This window comes from Macaca fascicularis, chromosome 3 (assembly GCF_037993035.2).
Source record: "Macaca fascicularis isolate 582-1 chromosome 3, T2T-MFA8v1.1".
Classification (NCBI taxonomy): domain Eukaryota; kingdom Metazoa; phylum Chordata; class Mammalia; order Primates; family Cercopithecidae; genus Macaca; species Macaca fascicularis.
The window spans coordinates 21,577,885-21,599,553 of NC_088377.1; the positions used below are offsets into that span (position 1 = coordinate 21,577,885).

Sequence of the window (21,669 nt, forward strand, 5' to 3'; positions counted from 1 at the left end):
TCTTTTTTTTATGACTTTGTTCTATTTTATATGGCTTTGTTGTATTTTATACTTGTATCCTTTTTTTTTTAATCAGTAGGGTTTTGCGAGGTATTGGAGACAAATATGTGTGCAAAATCGCATGTAGAATTGATATAATTTTAAAGAAAATTAGTTCAGCTTTGGTATCTGTGGATTTCATTGATGCCACCAGTGAGGCTGTATTAATTATGGTTTATGTTAATATCAGGGGCTGACAAAAATGAATAGTTATTAAGTATACAGTGTTGATAGTTAGAATTAGAACCAGAATATATGCCCTCTAGGTGGAGAAAAAGACTTTAAGCCAGGATTAAAGCACTTGTATAGCATTCGTATAATAAAGAATTTTGCTAATATAACCAAATTGGGCATGAGGTCAGTACCAAATAATGAACAGCCTGAGTTGAAAAACATTTTAAAAGAAATGCAAATTTTAAGCTTTTACATGTGCACTCCATTGCTCTCTGAGCAATGGACATTTCAGGCAGGGGGTGTATGAAGTGCAATAATCTGAGCAAGGAGCTTGACTGCTCTGTTCAAAGAACAGTGACGAGTGATGAGCCCAGTTTAGTTAAGGAGAAATGAATAAGGGAGGAGGGAGGAGGAGATGTAGTCAGAGAAATAATGGGGCCAGCTCATGTAGGTCCTGGTATACCATGGTAAGGACTCTTAGTTTTTATTCTGAGTGAGATGGGAAGCCATTGAAAAGTTGTGAATAGATTATGTTTTCATGGAATCTCTATGTCTGTTCTTTGGAGAATATGCTGAAACTGGACAAACTTATTATAAAACAGTAGGTCAGGTAGAAGGTAGTTGCAATAATACAGGCAAAAGTTATTGTGTCTTGAACCAAATTGATGTTTTGTGACAAACAGCCTAGTTCTGGATCTATTTTGAAGATAGAGAAAGTAGGGTACATTGACAAATTTTGTGTAGATAAGGAAAGACATACAGAACAGTGCCGAGATTTACATGTCCTAGTTAGATATGAGCTGTATGAGGACAGGAGTCATATATGCTTGTTCAGTATTTTATCCTTTTCTAGTATCTAGTTCACAGACAGCAATAAGAAGTACTGAATGAATGAATAAAACATTCATGAGGACACTGTATCAGAATTTGTATATAAAGCAGAGATCCCTCTTTTCTAGGCTACCAAATTCTTGATCTTTCTCAAAGTTCTTCTTCTCAGGCACAGGGATGGAACATATATGGATTCTTCCTTTTCGGATCCAGGTGCTTCTTCCAAATGTCCTCCTGTCAGTCTCACTCTGGTGGCTGTCACCCTATAGGGCAGTGGTTGGTAATTCTTTACCTTTCTAGATTATGCAGGGAAAGGTGTTGTGTAGACCAGCTTCCTCTGTTTCCTCCAAGATTCAGACTACTCAAACTGCATGTTCATTCTCAGAGAGAAAGAGGGGCCATATCCCATTTTCTCAAGATCCAATGCATTCTCTCATTTGTTTTTTGAAAGAGTCTTTGTATTTTGAAAGAGTGACTTCTGACCTCTCAAGGAAACTTTCACAACATGAGTCTTCAGAGCCCTTGAGCCCTCGATTTGGCACTACCTGTAGCACAGAGCACCCCAATCAAGGGCCTAATGAGTCATTTTAATCCTGTTACTCTGGTAATTTTCTATTATGGGTATAACACAGTTATTTTCTTAGTGGTGCCTAGAAACAGTGTATGTTGACCTAGTTACAAATCTTCTTTACATAGTACAATACTACACAGGGTGGGAAAATCTATTTGAACATATTTTAGAGTAAAATGATATAATAAAGAATAAAACTCAAAATTCTACTTTCAATGTTTTGGCCATAGGGAAAGGTGACGAATCCAATTAATAAGGCTTATGATTATCAATAAAAAAGTATATAAACGATAACAGAATAAAGTTTTGAGTGTTAGTTTTCAAAAGTGCATTTATCCCTGTGACAATTTTTAAAGTTGTTGGAGAGATGGTACTGACAAATATGTCAGAATGCCCTAGAAATTAAGGGTATCACTTTAGCAACTGAGAGAGGTAATTCTGAAATTTGAACAGAAAAAAAAAAGAGAAAAGAAGAGAAAAAGTTGTTACCTTCAGAAGAACCAAGCCATTGTAAATATGCCCCTGTTAAGTTGATTGGATTGCTGTGAAAATGTCAAGCATCTCTGTGCTAATTGCTTAGAACATCCTTCTATTTACTACTTAAAGAATGAGTAAAGTGTGAAAAAGTGCCTTTGATCTAGATTTCTGAATGTACACTGGTATGTTCATTTTAGGCATCATAATGGTAAATATGTAGAGCATGTTTCAAATTTTTCAGTTAATTCTTCTATAAAGACAACCTTTATTCAAGGAATCTCTAGTGAGGGTGAGGTTATCATAGACTTTTCTTGCTAATTTTGGGTTGCAAATTTCTAGCCAACTTTCTATAAAAATGTAATATGAGACAAATATGAGAAATAAATGACATTTCTTCTTCTTTGTGGGATCCTGTGCTTCATAAGAAACATTGGATGAGTTTCCGTACTCCAGTTTAGAAAAACATATTGGGGCTATAGCTTAAAAACAACACTTGGTGATATTTTAGCAACCTTTGGTGAACTCCAAGAAAATGGGACTGAAATGTTTCTCAAACTTTATCATAGCTAATCAAACTTAGAATCAAAGAATATGTAGGCTGAGTAAAAGTTTCCACATAGAACAAAATCTTTTTTTTTTTTTTTTGTTAAATGTGACTTATGGCCCATTTTAATATTTTTTTCTCACTTCCCTACTTTGTTACGTTCTATTCCCAAGCCTTTGGGTTAGTCCTTATTCTTAAATTCATACATGCCCTGTATTGTGCTGTAATTCATTCTTGGATGCTGACTCTATTACAGAATGATTCGAAAAAAGTGATTGTTCATTTTTTTCATTCATTGTCATTAAACCAATCAAAAACGATAGACTTGTCACGGGGTTTCTGGTTGTTTTAGTCTGATTGGGCAATCATACCAAAATACCAGAGACCGGTTTACTTGAACAAGGGAAATTTACTTTCTCATAGTTTGGAGGCTGGGAGGTCCAAGATCGAGGTGCCAGCCAGTTGGGCTACTGGTGAGAGCCTGCTTCCTCGCTTGCAGATGGCTGCCTTCTCTTTGTGTGCTCACATCACCTCTCTTCAGGTGCACATGCCTGGAGAGAAGGCGAGAGGTCTCTCTCTCTCTTCCTCTTCATAGGAGCCACTGTACTATCAGATTAGGGCCCCACCCTTACGACCTTATTTAACCTTAATTACCTCCTAAAGACCCTGTCTCCAGATACAGTCACATAAGGCATTAGGGCTTCAACATATGAATTCAACATGTGAATTGGAACACAGTACAGTCCATTGCACTGATCTGTCAACAGATCTGTGTCAGTATTTCCAGTGGTTTATTATGCTGATGGTGTTTCAGTTTCTGCAATCAACATTTACAGAACTGTACTGACACTTTGCTAGACTCGGGGCATATACTCCATACCTGATACTATGCTAGATTTGAGGCATTATAAAAATATATAAAAGAGTCTCCTGATTTTAAGCTTATAGTCTGATATATATATATCTGTGTGTGTGTGTGTGTATATATATATATGTCTGATATATATATCCACAAACATCATTAATAGTTCTGAAATAAGTAGTATCAAATAGACTAAGAGTAAGATTGCAGTTAATACACTTTAAAAACCCACTCTGATATCAGTACCACTATTAGACCTTTCCAAGGCTGTCCTGTGGTTAATTTCTTAAATTAGGTGATAAAAGTTCAGGAGATACCCTGAATATATAAGCGTTGAGGCTAGCTCTGTCCTGCCAGTTTCCTTGGTATTAGGTTTGAAAGCTGTTTCTATGTGTGTTTGCCCTTTTATTAATCTTAGTCAGTGGACCCACCTTTTCCTTTTTACACTGGTGTGTCAATGGCCTTTCCTTGTAATAACAGTTGACATAATCCTGTTGAACTGAAAGAAAACACTACTAAGGAAAACACTGAATCTTTCCAACTTTCTCAGACCTCTGTATGGAGGAATGTAGGTTTTGAGCCAGGGTCAAGCAGAGAAAGAGATACCAGTGTACAACCAAATAGTTCAGGCTCTTGGGCACTCTTTGCTTTGTTTGAGATTGACATCATTACCCTTACTCTATTCTCATACTGAATTGGAATTACAATATATTTTTTAACCTGTCTGACTGGCAAATGTTCAAACCAGCAATAACAACCAATGCTGGCAAATAGTCAAGGATATGAGCATTCCCTCGCTTTTATGAGAGAAGCATGAATTCCTCAATTTGTTTTGGAAAATAAATCTAGCAGCAACTATTTGAATTAAAACATCTATACATTATACAGGAATTCAAATTATTGAATTATTACAAAAATCACACTTGATAATAACATATATAGACATAATACTATTTGTATCATTGTAGTGACAATAAATCATAAGCTGTCTGAATGTCCATCAATGGGTAACTGATTAAATCATGGCACTTGTGCATGTTCGTGCACACACACACACGCAGTGGAAAATGATGCAGCTCTTAAAGAGAATCATATTTAGTTGTATTGGGACATATAAATGTCCCAAATGGGAGGGATGTTCACGATACACAGTGAGATTTACAAAAGCAAAATCAGAGTGAAATGAATAATACCAATACATTTAAAAAATCAAAATCTAAAAACATGGGGCCAGGCGCAGTGGCTCATGCCTGTAATCCCAGCACTTTGGGAGGCCGAAGCGAGCAGATCACTTGAGGTCAGGAGTTTGAGAACACCCTGGCTAACATGGTGAAAACCCATCTCTATGAAAATTAACTGGGTGTGGTGGTGCATGCCTGTAGTCCCGGCTACTCGGGAGGCAGAGGTTGCGGTGAGCAGAGATCGTGCCACTGCACTCCAGCCTGGGAGACAGAGAGAGGCTCCATCTCAAAACAAAAAACAAATAAACAAAAAACACCTAAAAACAGCTTTTGTACTTGACCAAAGAGAAAATGGGATCAAGTACATACCCAGTTCTTCACATATGTAAACTAAGGGAGGTATAGGAGGATTTTTGACTTTTCACTCATTTGTATATTCACTTATATCAGAAATGGAAAGGCACAAAGAAGAAAAGAAGAGGAACACCATCCTGTTGATGGATGCTGGGTGAAAGAAGGGCTGGACCCCAATATGACAGTAGATTCATTCCACTCCCCTAAATGAAAATGAGTGGCTGTCTCTGATTTTTTGAGCACAGGGATTTGGAGGAGGATGGTGACTGAGGAGGAAGAAAACATGGCTGGAAGACCCAAGTCTTCAGTTGGGTCTTATTGACAGGGCCTCCCCTGTACAGTTGTCTTTTATATTGGCAGGGCACCTCTCTCTCTAATTATGTTCAGGAGAAGTTCTGCCCATATTTGTGCCAAGTTCCCAAGGTGGGGAGGATGAGGGCAGTAAAGGGATATAGATGAAAGAGGGTGTATCTACTCCAGGTATAAGCAGAAACTTTCAGGTGAGCCAAGAAATTCACCAGATGTCCAGGCTTCCCTTTCTTCCTCCACCCACAGAACCAAGCACCAATTTGCATGTGGGGGTGTCACTGTCCAAAGATTTGCTAGGAGAAGAATATGGTAAGATAATATCTGAGGTTATTAATCTATGCTTTTTATTCTCTCTATACATATTTTTCTCTGCCTGCTCCTCCTCATTCAGGAAGGTTAACTGGCCCTGGGAAGCGTAACATAGGTAATGTTTCTGGCTGTTAATTTTCACTTACTTAAATCTGAAGAAGTCAGGTAACATTTCCAGAGCAGGGAACATTAAGGAGGATTTGTGGGCCTAAATGACGTGTCTTGGCCAGAGACAGGATGGAAGGTGAATTTTCCAAGGTAGAAAGAGATCCCCGTGGTGAATAGGGGAGTGTAGGGAGGAGGAGAGAGGAATGTCAGTGGGAGCCAGTAGCTAGGGTCAGTGCCCTGCTTCCAACTACATGAAGAAAGGCATGGAAAGATCCTAAAGAGAAAGTGGATGCTCAGTGTTGAGGCAGATGAAACTAAGAGGAGCCATTCTCCCAATGGTGGACATTTTGGAATTACAAAAAACAAAAAAACAAAAAGAAGTGCTGCTGGGAGCATTCTTGTGTCCCTGTGCAAAGTGTGTCTGGATTTTATGCCTTAGAAGTTGACTTGCTGAGTCCTGAATTTCCAACTTTACTAGATAGTGCAAAAATATTTTCCAAATCATACCAGTGTACTCTTTCAATCTCTTATATTTTTCTTCTCAAATGTATGCTATACTGCCTATAGGGAAATGTCAATGTTCATTAATTATCAGTCATTAAGAATTTGTAAGTTTCCTGTCTCCCCTACTTCCTTGCCATTACTTGTCATTGTCAGACTTTTGAAAATTTTCCAGTCTGATGGACATGAAAGAGTATCTTGTCTTAATTTGCATGTTTCTATTACCAGCAAGTGACAGCTTTTTTCCACATATCTTTGTTGGCCATATAGAGCTCCTCTTCTGTGAACTGAAGGTTTATATTTATCTATCTACTGGACTTTTTGTAGTTTCCTCATTTATAGGATTTTTAAAATATTCTAGATTGGAACTATTTTTCAAATGTCTTCTAAATATCTTCTGTCACTTGCTTGCCTTTTAACTTGGTTTATAGTGTTGAATGTATAGAAATTTAAAATGCTAATGTCATTAAATTTATTCTTTTTTATTTTGTACTTAATGGTTTGCTGTGTTATTTCTTTATTTCAATAGACTCAATTTTTTAAGAGCAGTTTTAGGTTCACAGTAAAATAGAGTAGAAGATACATAGGTTTCCCTTATACCTACCTCTACCTCTGTGTAGGCATAATTTCCTTCATTTTCAATATCCAGCACCAGAATGGTACATTTGTTACAATTGATAAACCTTTTGATAATATTTTGATAAATCTTTTCTAACTTTAATGTTATGAGAGAGCCGCCTACATTTTCTCCTAAAATTTTTAAGGGATGCTTTTAGTCTTTAATCCATGTGGACTTCCCATTGGTATATAGAATGGGGAGAAACTTGATTTTCTGATACATTTTAAAATCTGTTTCTAAATTAAATGAGACCAGACCATCCTACTGGCAGATTCACCTGTGTCCCCACTGAAAGATTCAGGATAGTAAAGCAGTTCCTAACAGGCATTACGACAGGACATTGTGGGTTTATCACTGGACTCATGGATGGGTCTCAGAAACCAAAGAACAGGCCAGGGTATTACCAAGGTTAGTGAGTGGCATGACTTTTCCATGTCATGGATGTTGACTAATTAGGCAACAGGGACATTCAGATTGAAAAGAGGTATAGCTGGCCTGTCCTTACAACTGGATATTAGGATTTGTCAAAACAACTGACAAAGCAGCCACCACAGCAGAGCAAACATGGCAGAACTAACACAGTCGAAGTGTTTTCCAAGCCAATGTACACAACCTAGAGGAGAATATTTACTGGGAAAGGTTTCATCCCTCTAATATCATTAATTTATGCTATGTATATTGTAACATTTTTAAGTTCTTAAAATATTTTAATATAGTGGAATGTAGTACAGAGAAGGGAAAAATCATTTTTAATTGTTTGGTTGGAAAAATGAGATTTTTGTGTATTCCCCCCAAAAAAATATACAATACAAATAATAAATTTTAATAATTTTTTTTGAGACATAGTCTCACCCTGTCACCCAGGCTAAAGTGCAGTGGTGTGATCTCAGAGCTGGGATTACAGACATGTGCCAACATACCTGGGTAATTTTTGTATTTTTAGTTGAGATGGGGTTTCACCATGTTGGTCAGGCTGGTCTCGAATTCCTGGCCTCAAGTGATTTGCCTGCCTTGACCACCCGAAGTGTTGGGATTATATCATGAGCCACCATGTCTGGCCCAATTTTGATACCTTGAGCAGGGATCACAGTTTTTCTTATAAAAATTCTTCCTCATAAGTAAAACAACTACATGGGATTTCATGGCTATTTTGGTATTTATATAACTCTTTAAGGAAAATAAAACTTTAGTTATATATAAAACCTTGAGTTATATAAATAACTTTATTGAGTTATATACAGTTATAATGGCATTATGTGCTCTAGAGTAAAATCGCAATGTCCATTGTCTCACTGATCGTAATTAAAAACTATAACCCAGAATCCAGTTTGTAATTTCCAAGATGACTGGCACTGTAAGTATTTGAAACATACTTGATCTTTGTGAAAAAAAATTTAATGAAAATAATTAGCTGGGAATATCCCACATGTATTCTAAATCCCCCAGTTGGTTTAGGTAATTTTTCTTATTCTTCCACAACACATGGTATTCTTTCTATGAATGACATCAGTTTGGAAATACCCCATGGTTTTCTGAGTTATAAATGGGTATCTCAGTATGAACTCCTGATTATATTATGATTCATACTTTCACTTCTGTTTTTTTATACTATCATTTTGAAAAAGTGAAAATGAAACTATGTCTCACTGGCCAAGAGTTCACAAGGGAGAGAGAAAAGCAAAGTTTAATGGAATGATTTTCAAAATACTGAAGGACTGTGGTCTGAGAATATTGTAAAGACCATTTCTTAAGGAAAAGCAATGTAGTTGGGATCAAAATAAAAAAATGCTCTTTGAGAGTTTCTCTGGAACTTTAGAGTGTCTACTGTCAGAGTTTTGTTTCACATAAGAGCATTGATTATGATTTCTTCTGGCATTTATTTCTTTATTTATTATTTATGACTCTTAAAACTTGTTTTTCTTGGTGGAACTAGGTTATGAACCCTAGCATTTTAATTCCAGAATTTGTTCTCTTAAGTATTACACTATAGTAGCAATTTGATGGTAACCCTAAGGAAAGAAAGAAAGAAAGAAGAAAAGAAGGAAGGTGTGGAAAGTCCCAGAATGACTCCAGGTCTGAGAGCATTTATTCAAACTGCAAATTTTCTTAGGGCAGGGGTCATGCTAGCTCTGGCTGTGTTCCCTGCACCTCAATTCCTGGCACATAGCAACGCCTGACAAATATTTGTTGAATAAATGAGTACAGTAGCTTAAAAGCAAATTTTTGTACTTCATGGTTTTCTGTAGAAAGCCAGAAGAAAAAATTTCATCTGAGGTCTCAGCATTCTAGTAACTATGAAGTATTAAGACTTGTATGAGTTCCCCTTATGAGAGCCTGAAAGTATTAGTATCATGAGGTATGAGGTTTAAGGCTAGATGCCTAAATGGCATCTCATTCTTTATTAAGCTGGACTTGTAGCATGGGAATTTTGTCAGGGATTATAAGACCTTTATAAAGATTAATGTGATTTTAAAAATTATTAGCTTAGGCCGGGTAAGGTGGCTCACACTGTAATCCCAGCACTTTGGGAGACTGAGGTGGGCAGATCCCTTGAGCCCAGGAGTTTGAGACAAGTTTGGGTAACATGGTGAAACCCTATCTTTGCAAAAAATACAAAAATTAGCCGGGTGTGATGGTGCATGCCTGTAGTCTCAGGTACTTGGGAGGCTGAGAGGTAAGAGGATTGCTTGGGCCCGGGAGGTGGAGGCTGCAGTGAGCTGTGATTGCACCACTGCACTATGGTCTGGGTGGCATATAGCAAGGCCTTGTCTCAAAAAAAAAAAAAAGTTAAAAAAAACTTATTAAGAGGAAATTTACATCCTTGGGCTGCTTGTCACCAAATGGTGATTCTTAACAAATAATTATGTCTTGTGGGTCAAGTGGGTCAATATGTGTTTTTCAATTTTATTTTATGTATTTGTATTTTGAGGGTGTCACTACTGTTACTCAGGTTGGAGTGCAGTGACACCATCATAGCTCACTGCAGCCTCCACCTCCCTGGGCTCAGAGGATTCTCCCCACTCAGCCTCCCGAGTAACATAGGTGTGTGCCGCCATGCTGGGCTGATTTTTCTTCTCTTTCTTTCTTTCTTTTTTGTTTTGCAGAGATGGAGTCTGGCTGTATTGCTCAAGCTTGGTCTCAAACTCCTGAGCTCCAGCATTCCACCCCGCCTCATCCTCCAAAGTACAGGGATTGCAGGGGTGAGCCACCCTGCCTGGCAATATGTGTTTTTTAAATGAATAAATTAATTCTTCACCTTCAAATCTCCTCTCAGACCAATTTTTTTCTCTACCAACCTTGCTTTGATGATTATATTTCAAATATACCAACTCCTTTAGGTTAAGGCATTGAAGAATGGGTTGTCTAGGAGAGGATATCACCTGTTTTTAACTTTCATTAACATTTTAAGATGCAATAGTCCAACAGACCAGTGAAGCAGTTACTCCACGCATTTCTAAGAACAGAAGAGGTATATGAGTATGTAAGTGTTGAAGAATAAAAAGAATGGCTGCATATCTGCAGTAGCCAATGTGACATGTGAAGAATGTTTAGTGGAGAATAGAAAAGTTATTTCTTCCAAGAATTGTTAAGAGGGCTTCACAACATCCCTTAAAATGTTAGAATATTCTAATGTCAGTTATACCAGTAACCTGGTCTGAAGATGATATTGAGAATATGCTGAGAATAATAATGATATTAATAAAAATGCTTATTATTTTAAGTAATGATATTTTGTGATCTCTTGTTAATCAGCAATTGATTACCAGAACAAGATTGTTGTAAGAATTAAAAGGATATTATTGAAAAGAAAGCCAAACAGTGAGATTTTCTTTGAAAGCTTATGGAAATTGACTGCAGCAAGATGGGTCATCTTCATGAGATAAAAGAGTTTATGAGTCAGTAAGACTTGACTTGTAACTTGTCAAATATTTTTGAAATAAATAATGTGTTATACAGATAGGGAGTTGGTTCACCTGGCATATGAAAAAATAAAACAAAGAATCTATGAGGTACATTATGGCAGAAAAATCTAGCAAAATCGGGTTCCAAGTTTTTTCCTTTCTGATGACAGATGTTGAAATTGTAGCATCAGTCATTCTTTGCTTGGTGTCACTAAGCATCTTGTTTAAATCAACCTTCCACTTACTCTGAATTCAAGTCAAGTAATCAACATTGGGTTGGTGCAAAAGTAATTACAGTTTTTGCCATTACTTTGAAAGGCAAAAGACGCAATTACTTACAATTACTTTTGCCCTAACCTAATATTTCAATTCTAATTTGACTTCCGATATAATTTTACAAGAAAGGGATGCTTTAGCTAGAGATCCCCCCCTTGGCAGTTGTATTTCTTGTTGTAATTAATAAGATGGCTTTTTGTTTGTTTGTACAGAAGTCTCTTGAATAGAGTTTCTGTGAATTATAATTCCCAAGTTTGACAGAATTTGACACCCTGACGAGATTGAGTTTTTGAATTGACAAGGCTGAGCAAGAGAGTTAGGCCTGCAATGGCTTCCCAAGGTTGTTGCCACTTGGATGACTTCTCCTGTTCTCTAGCTTCTGGAGGGGACACAGTGTGATGAGTACCTGGTAATAAGCATGGCATGGGGTGGTGGTGTGCTGCAGATGTTAGTTCCTTCCCATTCCAAAGTGTTTCTCCAATAGCTTGTATGAGGATGAGGGAAAGAAAATAATGCACTTGAGAAGAAGCAAAGTAGGGAGAAAAAGGAGACCTATTTGTTGCAAGCAAATTTTACTGACATAGTAAGCTCTGAAAGAAATCTGTCATGAGTATTGATCAGGCGTAATGGTTAATTTTAGGTGTCAACTTAACTGGGTCATGGGGTGCCCAGGCATTTGATCAGATATTATTCTGGGTATATCAATGAGGGCGTTTTTGGATGCATGAGATTAATATTTAAACTGATAGACTGAAAAAGGCAAATTGTCCTCCATGATGTGGATGGGCCCACATGGTTTGATCCATTGAAGACCTGAAGCGGACAAAGGCTCATCTTCCCATGAATTAAAGGAAGCTTTTTCTGCCTGAGTGCCTTTGAGAGGGGACATTTTTTTTCCTGCTTTTGGTCCCTCACTGAAACATTGGCTTGCCCTGAGTCTCAAGCCTGCCAGCCTGAGCACTGGAACCATTAGCTCTCCTGGGTTTCCAGCTTGCTGACTTCAGATCTTGGGATTTGTCAGCTTTATACTCACGTGAGCCATTTCCATATAATATATCATATTTCCATACCTCCTATTGGTTCTGTTTCTCTAGAGAACCCAGACTAATACATCAGATGCCTTTGTAATATGTCATATTACCAGGAAATTTTACTTTTGCAAATGAATCACATCTTTAATGTACTCACTGGCAAGGCAAATTCTTTCCATCTAGATTTTTGTGACCCAGGGTGAATGTGTTTCCTATTTTTTTCCTTTCATAAGGATACATCTCACTAACACTTTTCCAATTCATCTTCAGTAACTGAATTAAAGAATTTGATGTACTCTTATGACACAGATGCCTGTGGTTCATCTCATCTGGTTTGTTTTGTTTGTGATGCTGCCACATTTCCTTTCCCTTAACAGGCTCTTCCCTCCAGTCCCCAGACTAAACCTTGGACCATCTCTCCACTGGCCCACAGCTACAAAGTCAACAGCTCCACAACTTGCAAGTCTTGCCAAAGTGTTTTAAAGGATGATTTATTAAAGGAAAACCTAAATTAGCAATTGGATATATTCCACTATAATAACTTAAGACCATGCATTAATTCTACAACGACTTACTGAGCACCAGTAGGCCAGGCTGGGTAAACAAAGGTAAAATAAGCAGACTTTTTCCTTGAAGAGGGGAGGTAGGAAAACAGATATGAAGACTAAGAGGAAAAGAAAAGTACCCGATATTCATTGACCATCTAGACTTTACCAGGCACTCTGTGAGGGGCTTTCCAATGAATCTTTATAACAGCTCTCTAAGGGAGATACTATTATCTCTCATTTATGTATGAGGAACCAAGGCTCAGGGAGGTTCTCCAGTTAGGAGCATAGAAATTATAGCTAGCATTCACTGAGCCTCAGTGACAGAGTGGAGTTAAAACCCTGGTCTGTCTGCTTTTTCGCTCTTCTTTCCACTTCACCTTGCCGCTCTGCTCTAGACCTTCACTGCCCAATGTGATGGCCACTAGCCACGTGTGATTATCCAGCACGTGAGATGTGGCCACTTCAAACTGATAAGTGCTATAAGCACAAAATACTAACAAGATTTCAAAAACATACTATGCATAAAACATAAAATATCTCTAATAATTTTTATATTGATTACATGTAGGAATAATAACACTTAAGATATACTGGTGTATTAGGGCTCTCCAGAGAAGTGGAGCTAATAGGAGATTATAATTAAATGTTATATATTTAATTTATATATGTAATAGGATATATACACATGCACACATGTATATACATCTGTGTATGCACACATGTACACATATGTGTATATATACATATATGTATAGACACTATATATGTATGTATATGTAAATGCACGTGTTATGTGTATGTAAACACATATATGTGCTATATACTTATGTATATGTAAATACACATGTATATATACATAATATATGTGTGTGTATATGTAGGTGTATATACATGTGTATATGCATAATATCCTGTTACGTATATACTACACACACATACACACACACACAAAGAGAGAGAATGAGAGAGACAGAGGAGAAAGGAATTTATTTTAAGGAATTGGCTCATGTAATTATGGAGGCTGGCAACTCTGATATTTGTAGACTGTGTCAGCAGCCTGGCAGTTAAGGTAAGAGTTGATGTTGCAGTTTTGAGTCAGAAATCCACAGGGCAGACTAGGCAGGCTGGTAACTCAGGCAGTGTTATGAACTGACTTGTGTCTCTCCCCCACATTCATATGTTGAAGTTCTAACTCCCAGTGAAATTGTATTTGGAGACAGAGCCTTTAAAGAGGCAGTTAAGATTAAATGGGACTGCAAGTGTGGGGGGCTAATACAATAGAACACTAGGGATGTTCTTGAACAGAGAAAAGGCCTTGTCTGCAAGCCAAAAAAAAAAACAAAAAATAAAAAACAAAAAGGGCCATGGAAGAAACCAAACCTGCCAATACCTTGATCTTGAACTTCCAGTTTCCAAAACTGTGAGAAAATACATTTCTGTTGTTTAAACCACTCAGTCTATGCTGTTTTGTTGTGGAAGCCTGATATGGTTTGGCTCTGTGTCTTCACTCGAATCTCATCTTGAATTGTAATCCCCATCTTGAATTGTAATCCCCACATGTTGAGGGAGGGACCTGGTGGGAAGTGATTGGATCATGGGGGCAGTTTTCCCCATGCCATTCTCGTGGTAGTGAGTGAGTTCTCACTAGATCTGATGGTTTAAAAGTGTTTGGCAGTTCCCCCCACCTCTCTCTCCTGTTGCCTTGTGAAGAAGGTGCTTGCTTCCCTTTTGCCTTCCACCATAATTGTAAGTTTCCTGTGGCCTCCCTAACCATGCAGAACTGTGAGTCAATTAAGCCTCTTTCCTTCATAAATTTCCTAGTTTCAGGTAGTTTTTTATAGCAGTGTGAAAATGGACTAATATAGGAAATTGGTACTGGGAGCTGAGGCATTGCTATAAAGATACTTGAAAATGTAGAAGAGACTTTCGAATTGGGTAATGGGCAGAGGTTGGAAGAGTTTGGAAGGCTCAGAAGAAGACAGGAAGATGTGGGAAAGGTTGACACTTCCTAGAGACTTGTTGAATGATTTTTAACAAACATTATAGTGATATGAACAATAAAACTCAGGCTGAGGAGGTCTCAGATGGAGATGAAGAAATTGTTAGAAGCTGGAATAAAGATCACTCTTGCCATGCTTTAGCAAAGAGACTGGCAGCATTTTATCCCTGCCCTAGAGTTCTGTAGGACTTTGAACTTGAGAGAGATAGTTTAGGGTATCTGGCAGAAGAAATGTCTAAACAGTAAAGCATTGAAGATGCTTATTCTGGCTTTTTCTGAATGCATACAGTCATATGTGTTAATGTAGAGATGATCTGAAATCAGAATTTATGCTTAAAAGGGAAGCAGATCATAAAATCTTGGAAAATTTGCAGCCTATCCATGTGGTAGAAGAGAAAAACCCACTTTCTGGGGAGAAATTCAATCCAGCTGCAGAATTTTCCATAAGTAGCAAGGGGCTGAGAGTTAATAGCCAGGACAATGGGGAAAATGTCTCCGGGGCATGTCAGAGATCTTCGCAGCATCTTCTCCCATTACAGGACCAGAGGCAGAGGAGGGAAAAATGATTTCGTGGGCCAGGCCCAGGACCCTGCTGCTCTGGGTAGTCTTGGGACATGGTAACCTGCATTCCAGCCTCTCCAACTCCAGCCATACCTAAGGGGCCAAGGTACAGCTCAGGCTGTGGCTTCAGAGTGCAAGCCCCAAGCCTTGGCAGCTTCCATGTGGTGTTGGGTCTGTATGTACACAGAAGACAAAGGCTGAGCTTTGGGAACCTCTGCCTAGATTTCAGAGAATGTGTGGAAACACCTGGATGTCCAGACAGAAGTTTGCTGCACAGGCAGAGCCCTCATGGAGAACCTCTACTAGGACAATGTAGAGGGGAAATGTGGGGTTGGAGCCCCCATACAGAGTTCCCACTGGGGCACTGCCTAATAGAGCTATAACAAGAGGGCCACCATCCTCTAGACCCCAGAAAGGTAGATCCACTGACAGCTTGCACCGTGCTCCTAGAAAAGCCACAAGCACTTAATACCAGCCCGTGAAAGCAGCTGTGGGGGGGGAGGTGTATCCTGCATAGCCACAGGGCTGGAGCTACCCAAGGTTCTGGGAGCCCACTTCTTGCATCAGCATGCCCTGGATGTGAGACATGGACTCAAAGATTATTTTGAAGCTTCAAGATTTAATGAATGCCCTGCTGGGTTTTGGACATGCATGGGGCCTATGGCCCCTTTGTTTTGGCATTTGGAACAGGAATGACTGTACCCCCATTGTATCTTGGAAGTAACTAACTTGCTTTTGACTTTACAGGCTCCTACATGGAAGGGACTTGCCTTGTCTCAGATGAGACTTTGGACTTGGACTTTTGGGTTAATGCTGGAATGAGTTAAGACTTTGGGAAACTGTTGGGAAGGCATGATTGGTTTTGAATTTGAAAAGGACATGAGATTTTGGAGGGGCCAGTGGTGGAATAATATGGTTTTCCTCTGTGTCCCCACCCAAATCTCATCTTAAATTGTAATTTCTCTGTGTTGAGGGAGAGACCTGTGGGAGGGATTGAATCATGGAGGCAGTTTCCCCATGCTGTTTTCACGATAGTGAATGAGTTCTCACTAGATCTGATGGTTTAAAAGTGTTTGGCAGTCCCCCACACCTGCTCTTCTGCTACCTTGTGAAGAAGGTGCTTGCTTCCCCTTCACCCTCTGCTATGATTGTAAGTTTCCTGAGGCCTCCCCAGCCATGTGAACTGTGAGTCAGTTAAACCTATTTCCTTTATAAATAAACCCGTCTTAGGCAGTTGTTTATAGCAGTGTGAAAATGGACTAATACAGAACCCTAGCAAAGATAATATGGGTAAATTTTTTATGCTACAGTCTTTTTTTTTTTTTTTTTTAAATAGGATCTCACTCTTGCCCAGGCTGAGTGTAGTGGCACAATCATGACTCACTACAGCCTCAACCTACCAGGCTCAAGTGATCCTCCCACCTCAGCCTCCTGAATAGCAACAACAGGCACGTGACACCATGCCTGGCTAATTTAAAACTTTTTTTTTTTTTTAGAGATGGGAGTGTCTCACTGTGTTACCCAGCCTGGTCTTGAACTTCTGGGCTTAAGTGATCCTCCTACCTCATCCTCTCAAAGTGTTTGGATTACAGGCATGAGCCACCACACCAACCTCTATGTTACGGTCTTAGTTCTTAAGGCCTTCAACTGATTAGATGTGGCCCACCCATGATATGGAGTGTAATCTACTATACTGATTTAATTGTTAATCACATCTAAACAATATTTTATTGCATATATATATATTTATTGCAATATTCTAGACTTTTGTTCAACCAAGCAACTGGGCACAATAGGGTAGTCAGGTTGGCACATAAAACCAACCATCACAATTGGGTTCAATAAAGTGTAGCTTTAAAATTATTTTCACCTGTTCCATTTAATTTTTGAAAATGTGGCTACTAGAACATTCAAAATTATGTATGTGGCTCACATTTATAACTCACATTTTATTTCTATTGGACAGTGATGCTCTAGACATTTATGAAAACAAATGTGTTCCAAGGGAGTATGAAGGAATTATGGTAAAATATGCTTGAGGCAATTGGTGAAGGCTTTGCCGAGATGGTAAGATGATGAAAGCACAAATCCTTGCATCAGAATGCCTAGATTTGAATCTCTGCTCTGCCACTTCACTGTGATGCAGGACAAGAAACTTAACCTCTCTGTGCCTTGTTTTCCTCATCTGTAAAATGGGGTAGTAATTAAATCTTCTGCATGGGATTGTGGTAAGGGTTAAATGATTTCATGCATTTAAGCATTTAGAATAGTATCTGAGGCAGTAAATCTCTATAAATATTAAAGAAGGTCATGACTGACCAAAAACTGGACAGTTGAAGGGCTGGACAGTTCCCTAAGGGATTATTGAAAAGGGATGAACTTCACAGGGAGGGAACATCTAACTCTCTTCTTTGGGCTTCCCTTTCTGTCTTATGACAGGAAGATCAGCAGTAGTCTCAATATATTCTGTGGCTAAGAGTTCAATCACTTGCATTGAGTTTTTGCCTCAGTTGGTGAATAACCAACATGTGTCTGGCAAAGTGCTTGGCATCCCTTTTACTCCTCATTTTACCTGATCTCAGCAGCGCCCATCCCTGCAGGGCACAGACTCCTTTTTTAATATGTTGCTTTTATTTCTTAAAATCTGTGTAAATGGAGCCAGAGAGGAGAGAGAGGAAGGGGTGAAAACACTGAAGATGAGAAAATGGAAGACTAAAAGATATTTGCAAGACATTTGTTGGTCATACAGCAATTTGATTGTTTAAACAAACTTGGCATTGAGAGTTATACAGTTCATTTACTCAAAGAAGACTTCAGATTTTGCATTCCACTCCTTTGGGGACTAGTTGAGACATTAACATCCAAATATTACAAAATAAAATGAACTGAAGCATGAAATTAATATTTAGCATACAGATTTACACAATTTTACTATTTAATAATAGTAGTTGATTTTTAAAGCCTACTGCTGACCAAAAATAATGCAGATTATGTATTGTAGGCCACCTACTTACTTCTCAAAAAATCCTGAGAGGTACTTAAATGCTTACCCTTATTTTTACAGTGGGACCTGCAGCTTAACAAAATTAAGTAACTGTTCAAGTTTATACAAAGAGTACATAGCTAAGTCAGGAATTTCAACTGAATACATTGAGCCCCCATATTATAACACTTCAGCTTACAAAATATAGTCTCTGCAACTATCAACTTCAAAATGCATGTATTAATTCATCAAATGTTTACTCAGCACCTTCTTGTAAAGGCACCATCCTGGGCAGCATGTCCATTTGATAGTGTTTCCTTCTAAAACTGACATTTTTGAAAGTTAATCGCTTTAGAACTAAAGTGCAATTTGAATTATCACTGAATCCTCAGATGAGTTTTAGTTGCTGTTATTTTAATTCAAGGTGAATTAATCCAAATGAAAAATGTCCTAGGCATTCTACAAAATTTTTGCGCTTAATATTCAATTTTTTTTAAATCAGAAAGGATAATGTAACCTTAGTAGGTTGTATGTGTAACAACAGTTTATTCGCTTCTCCTGTGTTATCAGTTTTGTTTACATATAGCCACTCATAATACCTTCTTATGATCCTTTGTATTCCTTTAGTGTTGGTCAAAATGTCTTCTTTTTCATCTCTGATTTTATTTATTTGAGTCTTTTCAATTTTATCTTAGTTATTCTAGATAAATGTTAGTTAATTTTGTTTATCTTTTCAAAAAATAACTGTTTCATTGATCTTATAAATTATTTAAAAATCTTTATTTCATTTATTTCTGTTCTAAGCTTTATTACTTCACTCTTTCTACTAATATTGGTTTTAATTTGTTCGTATTTTTATAAAAGTGAGTTACCTTTAGTTGAAATTTCCAGTAAAAACTTAGAAATTGATCAATACCAAATTGATTTTTGTTTTTATTTCTGCCAGTAGATTGAAGTCTATCAAAGATTAAAAAATATTTATCCAAAGTTCAAAGGCTTAGCCTATGTTTGGTGATTATCTTACACTTTGTGCTCATAAACTATTTGGATTCTAAGCTTTCAATTGCATTTACACAAAGCACGTCAATGGATCGCTTCATTGTCTGGGTGTTTGTCCTTCTTGTTTGATTCTTCTTTTTCTATGGAATGGAAGCTATGCCAAAGGGAAGCTCCTACCTAGTCCCATTCCTCTCCTAATTGTTGAAAATATTCTACCCTTAAGAAGTATGAACACCAGTAAATCTATAAGCATGGTAAGTGTGACTATTTTCTTTTCTAAAATTTTGTGCTTTTCTACTATTTAAACTTATCATTTAGATTCGAGGGTACACGTGCAGGTTTGTTTTATAGGGAAACTCTCATGTCATGGGGGTTTGTTGTACAGATAATTTCATCACCTAGATACTAGGCCTAGTACCCAATAGTTATTTTTTTTCTCCTCCTCTCCTTTTTCCCATCCTCCACCCTGAAGTAGGCCCTAGTGTCTGTTGTTCACTTCTTTGAGTTCATGAGTTCTCATCATTTAGCTCCCACTTATTATTATTTTTTTTAATTATACTTTAAGTTCTAGGGTACATATGCATAATGTGCAGGTTTGTTACATATGTATACATGTGCCATGTTGGTTTGCTGCATGCATTAATTCGTCATTTACATTAGGTATTTCTCCTAATGCTATCCCTCCCCACTCCCCCAACCCCATGGCAGGCCCCAGTGTGTGATGTTCCCCCACCATGTCCAGGTATTCTCGTTGCTCAATTCCCACCTATGAATGAGAACATGCAGTGTTTGGTTTTCTGTCCTTGTGATAGTTTGCTCAGAATGATGGTTTCCAGCTTCCTCCATGTCCCTACAAAGGACATGAACTCATCCTTTTTTATGGCTGCATAGTATTCCATGGCATATATGTGCCACATTTTCTATTTATTTATTTATTTGAGCCAGAGTCTCGTTTTGTCGCCCAGGCTGGAGTGCAGTGGCGTGACCGGCTCACTGCAAGCTCTGCCTCCTGGGTTCATGCCATTCTTCTGCCTCAGGCTCCTGAGTAGCTGGGACTACAGGCACCCACCACCACGCCTGGGTAATTTTTTTCTTTTTAGTAGAGATGGGGTTTCAACATGTTAGCTAGGATGGTCTTGATCTCCTGACCTCGTGATCCACCTGCCTTAGCCTCCCAAAGTGCTGGGATTACTGGTGTGAGCCACCGTGCCCGGCCTATGTGCCACATTTTCTTAATCCAGTCTATCATTGATGGACATTTGGGTTGGTTCCAAGTCTTTGCTATTGTGAATAGTGCCACAGTGAACGTATGTGTGCATATGTCTCTATAGTAGCATGCTTTATACTCCTTTGGGTATGTACCCAGTAATGGGATGGCTGGGTCAAGTAGTATTTCTAGTTCTAGATACTTGAGGAATCGCCACACTGTCTTCCACAATGATTGAACTAGTTTACAGTCCCACCAACAGTGTAAAAGTGTTCTTATTTCTCCACATCCTCTCCAGCACCTGTTGTTTCCTGACTTTTTAATGATCACCATTCTAACTGGTGTGAGATGGTATCTCATTGTGGTTTTGATTTTCATTTCTCTGATGACCAGTGATGATGAACATTTTTTCATGTGTATGTTGGCTGCATAAATGTCTGTCCTGAATGGTATTGCCTAGGTTTTCTTCTAGGGTTTTTATGGTTTTAGGTCTAGCATTTAAGTCTTTAATCCATCTTGAATTAATTTTTGTATAACATGTAAGGAAGGGATCTAGTTTCAGCTTTCTACTTATGGCTAGCCAGTTTCCCCAGCACCATTTATTACATAGGGAATCCTTTCCCCATTTCTTGTTTTTGTCAGGTTTGTCAAAGATCAGATGGTTGTAGATGTGTGGCGTTATTTCTGAGGCCTCTATTCTGTTCCATTGGTCTATATCTCTGTTTTGGTACTAGTACCATGCTGTTTTGGTTACTGTAGCCTTGTAATATCATTTGAAATCAGGTAGCGTGATGCCTCCAGCTTTGTTCTTTTTGTTTAGGATTTTCTTGGCAATGTGGGCTCTTTTTTGATTCTGTATGAACTTTAAAGTCATTTTTTCCAATTCTATGAAGAAAGTCATTGGTAGCTTGATGGGGATGGCATTGAATCTATAAATTACCTTGGGCAGTATGGCCATTTTCACGATATTGATTCTTCCCATCCATGAGCTTGGAATGTTCTTCCATTTGTTTGTGTCCTCTTTTGTTTTGTTGAGCAGTGGTTTGTAGTTCTCCTTGAAGAGGTCCTTCACATCCCTTGTAAGTTGTATTACTAGGTATTTTATTCTCTTTGTAGCAATTGTGAATGAGATTTCACTCATGATTTGGCTCTCTGTTTATCTGTTATTGGTGTTTAGGAAGGCTTATGATTTTCGCACATTGCTTTTGTATCCTGAGACTTTGCTGAAGTTATCATTAGCTCCCACTTATAAGTGAGAACATGTGGCATTTGGTTTTCTGTTCT

General features: G+C 38.2%; 1 protein-coding gene across 22 annotated transcripts in view; it reads left to right on the top strand.

Moving 5' to 3' along the window:
- MRPL39 (mitochondrial ribosomal protein L39) overlaps nucleotides 1–21,669 on the top strand; it is a 237,688-nt gene that overhangs the window by 140,547 nt on the left and 75,472 nt on the right. For 14 of the 22 annotated variants that reach the window (XR_010585418.1, XR_012432084.1, XM_065541445.1 and 11 more), the window contains one exon: nucleotides 9,984–10,142. The exons of the other annotated variants lie outside the window; for them this stretch is intronic. Coding sequence is in view for 8 of the 14 variants with exons in the window: in XM_065541443.2 (XP_065397515.1) it covers nucleotides 9,984–10,118 (135 nt within the window). In the remaining 6 variants the exon portion in view is untranslated. Of the gene's footprint in view, nucleotides 1–9,983; nucleotides 10,143–21,669 lie in introns of those variants that run through there. 22 annotated transcript variants of the gene reach the window in all.